Source organism: Dipodomys ordii, unplaced genomic scaffold (genome assembly GCF_000151885.1).
Source record: "Dipodomys ordii isolate 6190 unplaced genomic scaffold, Dord_2.0 Scaffold17, whole genome shotgun sequence".
NCBI classification, from domain to species: Eukaryota; Metazoa; Chordata; class Mammalia; order Rodentia; family Heteromyidae; genus Dipodomys; species Dipodomys ordii.
In genome coordinates, this window is record NW_012267233.1 from 15299448 (window position 1) to 15311958 (window position 12511).

Consider the following 12511-nt stretch of genomic DNA (forward strand, 5'->3'; position numbering starts at 1 on the left):
AAAAAAAAAAACAAGCAAAGGCTCAGTGGCAAGTGTGTTTGCCTAGCAAGTATAAGGCAGTGAGTATGGGTATAAATAAATAGTAACGAATAATAACTGTTTATAAACTGTTCCTAATAGCGCATGCATATCCTGTTTAAAACAGCATGTAGCATGTGAATTGCACATTTGCTCTACACAATATATACTAGCAAGGGCTGGGAAGGTGGCTTAGTGGTAGAGCGCCCTGGGTTCGATTCCGCAGCACCACATAAGCAAAAAGAAAAAATCCGGAAGTGGCGCTGTGGCTCAAGTGGTAGAGCGCTCGCCTTGAGCTGAAGAGCTGAGGGACAGCGCCCAGGCCCAGAGTTCAGGCCCCACGACCGGACCCAAAAAAAAAAAAAAAAAATTTAGCTGGGCATGGCCTATGAAGCTAGTACTCAGGAATCTAAGACAGGAGGACCTTAAATTCAAGGCCAGCTTTGGTTCATAGCAAGTTTGAGGCTACATACTGAGACTCTGACACAAGAATTTAAAAATATATATTCTTTCAATGTCTATACAAAAAGACTTTACCTTAATATTAAATATTTTGATCTTTGTAAGGTATCAAAGATGGAAGAGACATAAAACTTTTCATGTTTAATATAAATGTGGGTTTTGGAGAAAATAAAGAACTCTTGGCCATAGAAATTGTCTTTTAAAATGATCAGTTTAAAAATTTAAAGTAAACCAGGCACAAGTGGCTCATGCTTGTAATCCTAGCTATTCAGGAGGCTGAGATCTGAGCATTGTGGTTCAAAGGCAGTCTGGGCAGAGAAGTCCATGAGACTCTTATCTCTAATTAAGCACAAAAAAAGCTGGAAGTGGAGCTATAACTAAAGATGTCGAGCACCAGCCTTGAACACAAAAGCTTAGGGATAGCACCCAGGTACTGAGTTGAAGCCCCACAACTGGGTTTTTTTTTTTTTTTTTGCCAGTCCTGGGGCTTGAACTCAGGCCTGGGCACTGTCCCTGAACTTCTTTTGCTCAAGGCTAACACTCTACCACTTGAGCCACAGTGCTACTTCCGGCTTTTTGAGGTAATGGGGAATCAAACGCAGGGCTTCATGCATGCTAGGCAAGCATTCTACCCCTAGGCCACATTCCTAGCCCTGGGGAATTTTTTTTTTTAAATAAAGGATCTAACTTTTAATTAAGTTGTTAGTTATAAACCAGGCTAATCAGGTAACTTCTATGTGGACCAAATCCTTCATCTGTAAAATGCTGATCAAGCTTAGAAAAACAAAGAAAGATTATATAAATGTTAATAGTAATATAGAGTGCAGTTGAGTAATATCTAATGTTCAAGAAAAAGTTAGGCCCTGTGCCGTTGGCTCACGCCTGTAATCTTAGCTACTCAGGAGGCTGAGATCTGAGGATCGCGGTTCAAAGTCAGCCCAGGCAGAAAAAGACCATGAGACTCCTATCTCCAATAAACCACTAGAAAACTGGAAGTGGCACTGTAGCTCAAGTGGTAGAGTGCTCGCCTTGAGCTGCAGAGCTGAGGAACAGCACCCAGGCCCAGAGTTCAAGCCCCATGACCAACAAAAAAAAAAGAAAGAAAGAAAGAAAAGAAAAAGTTACATTAAGAAAAGAAAGGCAGAACTCAATTTCACAAAAAGTGCTAGGGTAGAGCACCAGCTAGGCAAGCAAGTAAAGTGAACATAAGATCCTGGGTTCAAACCCAAGTACTGCAAAAATACTAAATAAGCCAGGCACCAGTGGCTGATGCCTGTAATACTACCTACTCAGAAGGCTCTATCTGAGGATTGTGGTTTGAAGCCAGCTGGAGCAGCAAAGTCCCTGAGATTCTTATCTCCAATAAACTACTCAGAAAAAGCCAGAAGTAGCTGTGGCTCAAGTCGTACAGTGTTAGCTTTGAGCATCAAGAGGCTCAAGGACAGCACCCAAGCCCTGAGTTCAAGCCCAAGGACCAGAAAAAAAAAAGTACTAAATTCATCAACCAAAGTATTAGCCATTTCTGCCATTATAATGTGGCTTGCAACATTTTTTCCTTGTAATCACAGTAGTCTCTGTATCCCATTGTCTAGATAACTTGCTTGGGTCAACAGAATGAGAGTAGAAGTGACAGTCGGCCATTATAGCAGAAACTTTTAAGAGTCACTGTATGAGCTGGGTGCCACTGGCTTTTAATTCTAGTTATCCACAAGGCTGAGATCTGAGAACTGTGCTTCAAAGCCAGCCCAGGCAGAAAAGTCTATGAGACTCTTATTTCTAAGAGTTATTGTATGATTCTAGCTATTTTCTTTCTCTTTTTTTTCTTCCAGTCCGGGGGCTTGAACTCAGGGCCTAGGCACTGTCCTTGACCTTCTTTTTGTTCAAGGCTAGTACTCTACCAACTGAGCCACAGAGCCATTTTTGGCTTTTTCTGTTTATGTGGTACTGAGAAATTGAAACCAGGGCTTTATGCATTCTAGGCAAGCACTTTACCACTAAACCACATTCCCAGCCCTTGCTCTTATCTTCTAGCCTAAGAAAAATACGTCCTAAATAGAGACAGTTCCTTCATGATAAGTGAAACTATACAAGCCAACCTACAGGTAATATAACATAAATCATCAATAAATATTTGTCATAAAGCACTAAGATTTATGGGAGCTGTTTTACATCAAAATCTAATAAAAGTTAACCACATGTATGCTCAATTTGGCTGGGGACAGACCTCAGTGACAGAACACTTGACAAATATGCATAAGGCTATGGGTTCCATCCCAACACGAAAAAACAAAATAAAGCAAAACAAACCATCATTTAAAAAAAAAAAGAGGGGCTGGGAAGCTGGCTAAGTGCTTGCCTTGTATGCATGAGGCCCTGGGTTCAATTCCTCAGCACCACATAAGCAGAAAAAGCCAGAAGTGGTGCTGTGGCTCAAGTGGTAGAGCGCTAGCCTTGAGCTGAAGAACAGTGCCCAGACCCAGAGTTCAGGCTCCATGATCAGCAAAAAAAATAAATAAATAAAAATTTTCAAAGAAAGTAGTTCAGCCAGGTGCTGGTGGCTCAAGCCTATAATCCTAGCTACACAAGAAGCTGAGATCTGAGGATCAAGGTTCAAAACCAGCCTGGGCAGGAAAGTCTGTGAGATTCTTATCTCTAATTAACCACCAGAAAACCAGAAGTGGTGCTGTGACTCAAGTAGTAGAGTGCTAGCCTTGTGCTGAAGAGCCCAAAGACAGTATCCAGGTACAAAGTTCAAGCCCCAGACTGACAAAAAAAAGTTCATATAGTTATTTTTAGTACTAATAATAGAAAGTTGAAAATCTATGTAACTTACGTTTTGGAGTTCTTTCAGGAATTGGAGTGTCATTGATTTTCTCTTCTTTGGCAGATCTTTGACTTTCTGAAGACTTTGGTTTTTTCCTTTGGCGCAGTTCTACAGTTGGTCCTTAAAAATTGTGAGATATTATAATGCATGCATCAATCATCTGCATTTTGTGTGTGTCAGTCATAAGGCTTGAACTCAGGATCTGGGCACTGTCCCTAAGCTTTTTCAGTCAAAGTTAGCCACATTGAGCCATATTTCTGGTTTTCTGGTGCTTATTTGGAGATTAAGAGCCTCACAGACTTTCCTGCCTCAGCTAGCTCTGAACCATGCTCATCAAATCTCAGCCTCCTGAGTCACTAGGATTACTGGCACCTGGCTTAACTTTCTTTTTTTTTTTATTTTTTTATTTTCCGGTCGTGGGGCCTGAACTCTGGGCCTGGGCACTGTCCTTCAGCTCTTCAGCTCAAGGCTAGCGCTCTACCACTTGAGTCACAGCGCCACTTCCAGCTTTTTCCTTTTTGATTATGTGGTGCTGAGGAATCGAACCCAGGGCCTCATGCTTGCAAGGCAAGCGCTCTAACCACTGAGCTATCTTCCCAGCCCACCTGGCTTAACTTTCATCATCTAAACCAAGTCATACTGAGTCTTTACTAATGCCTAAGGTAACTTTTTTTTCTTTTTTTATGGGGGGGGGGTGGTCTGATCGTGGAGCCTGAACTCTGGGCCTGGGCACTGTCCCTCAGCTCTTCAGCTCAAGGCTAGCGCTCCACCACTTGAGCCACAGGGCCACTTCTGGCTTTTTTCTTTTTGCTTATGTGGTGCTGAGGAATCGAACCCAGGGCCTCAGGCATGCAAGGCAAGCGCTCTACCACTGAGCCACCCTCCCAGCCCTTCCTGAGACCCTTATCTCCAATAAACTATTCAGAAAAAGCCAAAAGTGGCACTGTGGCGCAAGTGGTAGAGTGCTAGCCTCAAGTACAAAGAGGCTCAGGGACAGTGCCTAGCCCCTGAGTTCAAGTCCTAGGACTAGCCAAAAAATAAAAACAGGAATTAATCTCTTTAGGATTGGAAAGGAGGCTTTTCTTTAAGTAATGAGTTAAGGCTGTGAAATATAAATCTAAATAAATAAGTCAAAATAGCAGAATCTGTTGCTACTGATCAGATGGATGGTTCTGCAGCTTTAGTGTTAAAAAAATGAGTAAAACGAAGGTATTTTTAAAGTTTCAAAGAAAATTCATATGTTCACTAATCTATCTTTAAACACTACTATAGTAAAAAAAATTTGTACATTTAGTGAATCCAGTCTGACAAGTCTAAGTTTTATAAATTTTTTTCACCATTTCTTCTTTTTTCTTTCTTTTTTGTCCCTAGCCTGGGTACTATTCCTGAGGGGATTTTTTGCTTAAGGATAATAACTCTCTAGCACTTAAACCTACAATTCTACTTACTTCCAGCTTTTCTGGTGTCTAATTGGAGATAAGAATCTCATAGGAACCAAGAACCTGTGGCTTACACCTCCTAGCTACTCAGGAGGCTGAGATCTGAGGATCGCGGTTCAAAGCCAGCCCGGGCAGGAAAGTCCTCGAGACTCTCCAATAAACCACTAGAAAAGCAGAAGTGGCGCTGTGGCTCAAGCAGTAGAGTGTTCATCTTGAGCTGAAGAACGCAGCGACAGCGCCCAGGCCCAGAGTTCAAGCCCCACGACCGACAAACAAAAAAGCTTCTCATAGGGCTGGGAAGGTGGCTCAGTGGTAGAGTGCTTGCCTTGCATACATGAGGCCCTGGGTTTGATTCCTCTGCACCACATAAGCAGAAAAAGCAGGAAGTGGCGCTGTGGCTCAAGCGACAAGAGTGTTAGCCTTGAGCTGAAGAGCTGAGGGACAGCGCTGAGGGCGCATTCAGGCCCCACAACCAACAAAAAATAAATAAATAAATAAATCTTACAGATTTTCTTTTCTGGGTGGACTACAAACTGTGATCCTCAGCTCTTAGCCTCCTGAGTAGCTAGTATTACAGGTGTAGGCCACTGGCTGGCTTCACAAGATTACATTTTTAACACTATCAAGAAAAACCAAACTGCTACTCAGGAGGCTGAGACCTGAGGATCGCGGTTCAAAGTCAGCCGGGGCAGGAAAGTCCTTGAGACTCTTCTCTCCAATAAACCACTAGAAAACCGGAAGTGGTGCTGTGGCTCAAGTGGTAAAGCGCTAGCCTTGAGCTGAAGAGCTGAGGGACAGCGCCCAAGCCCAGAGTTCAAGCCTCACAACCGACTAAAAAAAAAAAGAAAAAAGAAAAACCAAACTAAATGAAAATGGCTATATACCCACAAAAACAATCCACTATTTCATCTCTGGTCCAACAATCTTTGATGAAATAGTAGGGCTAAAATATCTTGCAAATGTCCATCCAGAGACTATATATAATTTCCAACATTCTTCTATTGAAGTTTTGTCACTCCTTGTGTGTGTGTGTGTTCTTTGTTGGTATTAGGCTTGACTTCAGGGCCTTGGGCACTGTTCGTGATGACCTGAGCATGTTTGCTCAAAGATAGCCTAGCGCTCTACCACTTTCAGTCACAGCTCCACTTCTGGTTTTCTGATGGTTAATCAGAAACAAAAGTCTCAGGACTTTTCCTGCCTGAGCTGGCTCTGAACAACGACCATCAGATCTCAGCCTACTGAGTGGCTAGGATTAGAGGGGTGAGCAACCAGCGCCTGCGCCCGACTGTCACTTCTTTCTTTACTCCAACATTTGATTCAGGAAATATAAGAACATCCACCCACCCATCTTCTACTACATCAGGAAAACTTTTTTAGAAGTTCAGATTTCAAGAGTATTCAATTGGAAAATACAGAATATCTAAGAGTGTAAATGATAAAAGATATAAATGACATCAGGATACAAGTGAAATATATAGACCAATGTAAGGTATTTTGTGTATATACCGGGGCTTGAACCTAGGGCTTTATGTTCCCCCTCAGTTCTTTTGCTCTTCCAGCTTTTTGCTGGTTAACCGGAGAAAAGGGCCTATAAGATTTATCTGCCGGGAGTTAGCTCCAAACCACCGTCCTTAAATTTCAGCCTTTTCATCCCCCAAGGTGTAGTCCAAGTTCTGCCCTTTGACATTATCCCTCAACTGTAAATAAACTACCTTTTTTCAATCACTGCGTGTCCATTCCCTTCCAATGTACCTTAGCAGGTTTATCTCAAATCCCTACCTCTATGTACCCCAGTCCCTTCTCCTCCAAGGTCTTTGTTTTGGTTAATATTTAAACATAAGGGTTTTGATTAAACTACCATATTCATAAGTACACTCTGGATCTAAATCAACATCTTCTACACGTTCCCTATTCGGTTAATGCTCAGCTAATGACCCTCAGCTGACACCACACATACACACAGATACACACTTTACACACATACATACACGTGTGCTCACACTTTTCTCTGGCTACCAACTTCCAACTTTAAGCCTCACTTTGGCATCCTCTGAGGCAGACATAACTCCGGGCTTTTCCTTCGGCTGCCCCCGAGATCATGCACCAAATCCCTCCGTCCGTCCCGCCCGCCCCGCCGCCCCGCCGCCCCGCGGCTGCCTCCGCCGCCTGCAGCCCAGGCCTCTGGGCCCCGGGGCCACCGCCCCTTTCCCGAGACCGGCCTCGGCAGTTAAGGAGCTGGACTCCGAGTGTCACCTTCTTCCTTTGCCATGGTCTCGGCGCAGGCCCGGGTGCTCCTCCGGTTCCCGCGCGGCCCGGAGTCTGCCACCCTCCTCGTCTCCGAACCCCTCGGCCGCCCCGCGCCCGCGCCCGCGCCAGCCGCCGCGCCCCCACTTCCTGACCCGCCTCCTTTCCGTGTCTCCACCAATGGAGGCCCCGGAACCAAGGTTCCGGAAGCGGAGCGCTGCCTGCCGGGACGCTTCTCGAGGTGCACCAGGGCCTGCGCGAGCGGGTTGTGGCGCCGCCTGCTTCCGGGAAGCGACGCTGCTCGGCCTCCGCCGCGGGCCTCCGCCGCGGGCCCGTCCCGGCGGATCCCTTGACTGCTGGAGTCGAAGACCAGTACCAGCCACACCTTCCGGGATCCCCTGATTCGGGCCCATTGCAAAGCAAGTCACAGAGCTAGTTGTCTAGAACGGGACCCAGGGCTCCGAGCAGATGCCTGGGCCTGCGGACCCACGGAGGTTTCAGATCGGGACCCTTGGTCAGGACGAGGACGCTGCCCTCCCTTCCTTTTTCTTTTCTTTTTTCCTTTAGTTTGTGTATGAAGCCGGGCGCCAGTGGCTCACGCCTGTAATTCTAGCTACTCAGGAGGCTGAGATCTAAGGATCACAGTTCAAAGCCAGCCCGGGCAGGAAAGTCCGTGAAACTCTTATCTCCAATTAACCACTAGAAGACCGGAAGTGGTGCTGTGGTTGAGCGCTCGCCTTGAGCTGAAGAGCTGAGGTACAGTGCCCATGCCCAGAGTTCAAGCCCCACAGCCGGCCTCCTCCCCCCAAAAAAGAATTATGTGCTGGTCCTGGGTCTTGAACTCAGGACCTGGGCGCTGTCCCTGAGCTTTTGTGCTCAAGGCTAACACTCTACCTCCGGGGCCACAGATGTGTCTTGAGCTTTCCTGCCCAGGCTGGCGTCAAACTGTGATCCTCCCATCTCAGCCTCCTAAGTAAATTTCAAGCCTGAGCCACTTGTATCCAGCTCCTTTTTGTCTTCCTTTGTTTTTGTTGTTGTTTTCGTTTGGTCTTGTTGTATAGCTCAGGCTGAGCTCATATTTGCTATTTTCTTCCCTCCTCTTCTCAAATGCTGCAATTACAGATGTTCACTACCGCACCTGGCTTAGCAGAGCTTTTTTTGTCAGTCATGGGGCTTGAACTCTGGGCCTGGGCACTCCCCTGAGCACTGAGGCTCAAGGCTAGCTCTTTACCACTTGCACCACAGCGCCACTTCCAGCTTTGCGGTGCTTAATTAATTAGAGATAATAGTCTCAAGGACATTCCTGCCGGGCTGGCTTTGAACAGCGATCCTCAGATCTCAGCTTCCTGAGTAGCTTGGATTACAAGCCTGAGCCACCGGCACGCAGCCAGCAGAACTCTTAATCATTACGAAAGTTTTGTTCTGGTTCTGGGTCACCAAAAATGGTGAAATAAGCGTTTTATGATTAGATTACCTTAGAGAAAAAAAAAGATACTAATACAGTTTATGAAGAGTTTGTATAGGTACTACACAGCACAACCGTTTTCATTTGTAATGCCATATTTTCACCTCAAGCACCAGGACCGTTTCTCCAACCTTACTTGGTAGTAAATTTAGAAATGACAATTTTAGAGCTGGAAGGAAGGAAAAGCATAGAATTCACTGAAGTCATTGAGTAATTATGGATGTTTCTTTCTTAGCAAGCAGCAAGATTGTCCTAAAAGTACCTTCATTAAACTAGGATATGTGGGGAGAGTTCTTTTATGTTTCGTTGACTAAGTATGTCATGCACCTAAATATGTCTTTGGCCTTCAGTCAGCACTGCACTAACAAAAAACAGTGGACCAAAAAAGGCCACAGGTCAAGCTGTGAAATGAAAAAATGAGCCTTGAGAACCACAGGATATGACAGGGACCCTAGACATGGACTAGCCTATTTTTATGGAACATCAAACCCAGTATTTTCCAAGTCTGTGGTCTTAAGGTAATAGATGGACTATAGTGTTTTATTATGATTATTGTGAGAATTGAACCTAGGGCCTCACTCAGAGGAAAGCTGCTCTACCAGTTGAGTCATACCTCTAGCCCCTTTTTAAAAAGCTTCTTTGTTTTGTTTATGTCTGTCATGGGGCTTGAGACCTGGGTGTAGTTCCTGAGCTCTTTTGCTCAAGGCTAGCACTCTACCACTTTGAGCTATAGCTCCACTTAAGGTTTTCTGGTGATTAATTGGAAAGAAGAGTCTCATAGACTTCCCTGCCCAGGCTGGCTGCACTCTGATCCTCAGATCTCAGCCTCTTGAGTAGTTAGAATTACAGGCCTGAGCCACTAGGACCTGTTTTTTACTGGTTTTGAGAGAGTTTACTTAATTTAGGAGTAATCTCCAACTTGTGATCCTCCTACTTCTGCCTCTCAAGAAGCTAAAATTATAATCAACTGTCACTATACTCTGACATGCTGTAATTTCATGATTACCTTGTAAATTTTCCTAGATTACTAAGAAGGGGACAAAGCTTCTTAAAATGAGAAATGGAATCATTCAACCATTAGATGGAAATCAACAGACAAAATTGTGTGTACCTCTAGAAACTTCCCTTGGGCCCTCAAGTCTAAGGATAACAAGAGTGGAATATCCTATCCACAAATCAGTGTGATCTGATATAAATGAAATAAGACATTTCTTGTTGAAAATATATTCTTTATTTTTTATTTTTATTTTGCCAGTCATGGTGCCTGAACTCTGGGCCTGGGCACTGTCCCTCAGCTCTTCAGCTCAAGGCTAGTGCTCTACCACTTTAGCCACAGCACTACTTCCAGCTTTTTCTGCTTATGTGGTGCTGAGGAATCCAACCCAGGGCCACATGCATGCAAGCACTCTACCACTGAGCCACCTTCCCAGCCCTTGAAAATATATTCTTTATCCTAAAAAGGCAAAACTCTTAACTGCTCAAGATGTTGCATTGCCTGTCATTATAGGTGAGTTTTCAGCAGGTCAATCTATGATTCCCAAAAGCAAGTAGCTTCCAGGTAGTACTGTGCATGGCTAGTAGACACATAGCCTTAACATGACTTCAGTTTTTTGCTTTTTGTTTTTTTTTTCAGTCATAGGGTTTGAACTCTGCACTGTCCCTAAGCTCTTTAGCTCAAGGCTAGCACTCTACCACTTGAGCCACAGCACCACTTCTGGTTTTCAGGTGGTTAACTGGAGATAGTCTTACAGACTTTCCTGCCCAGGCTGGCTCTGAACCTTGATCCTCATATCTCAGCCTCCTGAGTAGCTAGGATTACAGGTGTGAGCCACCGGTGCCTGGCTTTCAGATGATAATTTTATTGACAATTTTGTCAAAGCAACCAATGGGATGTTAGGTACCTATCCAAAATGTATACTCTTTGCTTCACTTGGACTAACCCCAAACATACCACATTTTCCCAGAGTTTCATGTACAAACTATTCTAGGAGCACTATGATTTTTTTGCCACCTTCAGAAAGGATAAGGCTGAATCTGGAAGCAGTGGATGTTTTCAGGGAACAATGTGAAATATTCTGTGTTTTCAGAAGAGGACTGGGGTAAACTCAGAAATACAATGCTTGCCTAGCATGCGTGAAGCCCTGAATTCAGTTGCCAGCACTGAAAAAAAAGTCTTTAGAAAATGTAGATTAGGGCTGGGAAGGTGGCTCAGTGATAGAGTGCTTGCCTCACATGCATGAGGCCCTGGGTTCGATTCCTCAGCACCACATAAGCAGAAAAAAAAAAGCCGGAAGTGGCGCTGTGGCTCAAGTGGTAGAGTGCTAGCCTTGAGCTGAAGAGCTGAAGGACAATCAGCCCCAAGTACAGACACTAAACCTTGTATTACCTTAGACACAGATGCAGGAACATTATCTGAGCCTATCATTGTGGGGAGACCATACCTGGGTAAGATGTCTTCCAACCAACAGCTTCTTTGTTACAACTTGCGTTGTTTCTCATTTGGTGGGGAAGGTTTCTAACCATCCTGAAAAAGTATCTATGAAGACTAGTAGGTATTTATACCCATATTTGCCAGGCTTCAACTCAATGAAGTCTACTTCCCAATAGTGCCAGGCTTGTCTCCTCTTATTCTCTTCCCAAGATTGGCTGCACTCCATACATTGTTGGTCAGCTGGCAGGCCTTGCATTCAGTGACAATGTGTTCAATCTTTTCCTTGGTGCTCCTGATTCTAATTTCAGCATGTCTCAGTAAATCTTTCATTTTCCTGATGCCCATGTACATGGATCAGTGCAAACTATATAAGACTCAGTTCTCCTGTCTTTTTGGGAGGATTACTCTATTCTTTGAATCTGAGTCGTGGGCAGTCCCTTAATCCATTCTAGTTCCTCCTGAGTGTAGCCCAGGTTTTCAGGGAGGCTGTGTGGTCTAGGGTCAGGTAGTGTAGTTACTAATACCTGGTCTGTTTGGAGGGCTACCCCTCGGGCTGTCTTGTCTGCAAAGTTGTTTCCTCGATACAGAGTCCTTTGGCTTTTGGTGTACTGGACAATGTACTATGGCCAGATCCTTTGGCAACCATAAGGCTTTTATTAGGGCAAGGATTTCCTCCTCGTTTTTTGTTTTTGTGTCCGGTATTGGGACCTGAACTCTGGGCCTGGGCGCTGTCCCTCAGCTCTTCAGCTCAAGGCTAGTGCTCTACCACTTGAGCCACAGCACCACTTCCGGCTTTTTTCTTTTTGCTTATGTGGTGGTGAGGAATTGAACCCAGGGCCTCATGCATGCAAGGCAAGTGCTCTACCACTGAGCCACCTTCCCAGCCCTAATAATTTTCTTTCCTTCAGCTTTCAAGTCCCCTTTCTCTGTAGATGGCCCCATGCACCCGAGCCGTGGCATAGCGGCTGTCAATATAAACAGGCAGTTTCTTGCCTTTCCCTAGAGTCATTGCCTTAGTTACGGCCACCAGCTCAGTCTGTTGTGCTGAGGTTCCGGCTGGGAGTGGCTCGACCCAGACGACTTCAGTCTGTTTCCACCGCGGCCCCTGCATACCTCTGTCCATTTTTGACGAAGCTGCTTCCATCGCTGTACCATACAAGTTCTGCATTCAGCAGAGGTTGGTCTTTCAGGTCGGCTCGCATTCCATGCACTTGAGCCAAAACCTCACCACAGTCGTGGAGTGGAATGTCTTAAGTCAGGATCGGGCAGCAAGGTGGCAGGGTTCAGCGCAGCTGGTGTCTGAAATGTAACTCTGGGAGGGTTTAGGAAAGGCTCTGAGAGTGGGTGAGCCGTGCATTACTAAGCCAGCGCTCAGGTGGCCGTTTGAGTACACCCTCAATGGTGTGAGAGGTAGTGATGTCCCAAGCTCTTGTCCCGAAGTTAGTTTGTCAGCATCCCTGACCAACAGGGCAGCCGCAGCTATTACCGCAGGCAATGTGGCCACCCAGCAGCAACGGGGTCCAGTTTCTTGGAAAGATAGGCTACTGGTAGGTACTGGGTGAGCGCCCCCTTGGCTATGCCCTTGCGCTCGATCACGTGTAAGTGGAAGGGTTTGGTCACATCGGACA

The 12511-nt window shown here is 45.3% G+C and overlaps 1 protein-coding gene across 2 annotated transcripts in view; it reads right to left on the reverse strand.

The window, feature by feature from the left end:
* The window catches only part of Dpy19l4 (dpy-19-like 4 (C. elegans)), a 59676-nt gene extending 52589 nt beyond the window's left edge, over positions 1 to 7087 (reverse strand). For both annotated transcript variants that reach the window (XM_013012430.1, XM_013012431.1), the window contains exons 1-2: positions 6997 to 7087; positions 3314 to 3424 (exon numbers count right to left, since the gene is read on the reverse strand). In XM_013012430.1, the coding sequence (XP_012867884.1) occupies positions 3314 to 3424; positions 6997 to 7012 (127 nt within the window). In that variant the 5' untranslated portion in view covers positions 7013 to 7087. The remainder of the gene's footprint in view (positions 1 to 3313; positions 3425 to 6996) is intronic.
* Positions 7088 to 12511: the final 5424 nt, after the last annotated feature.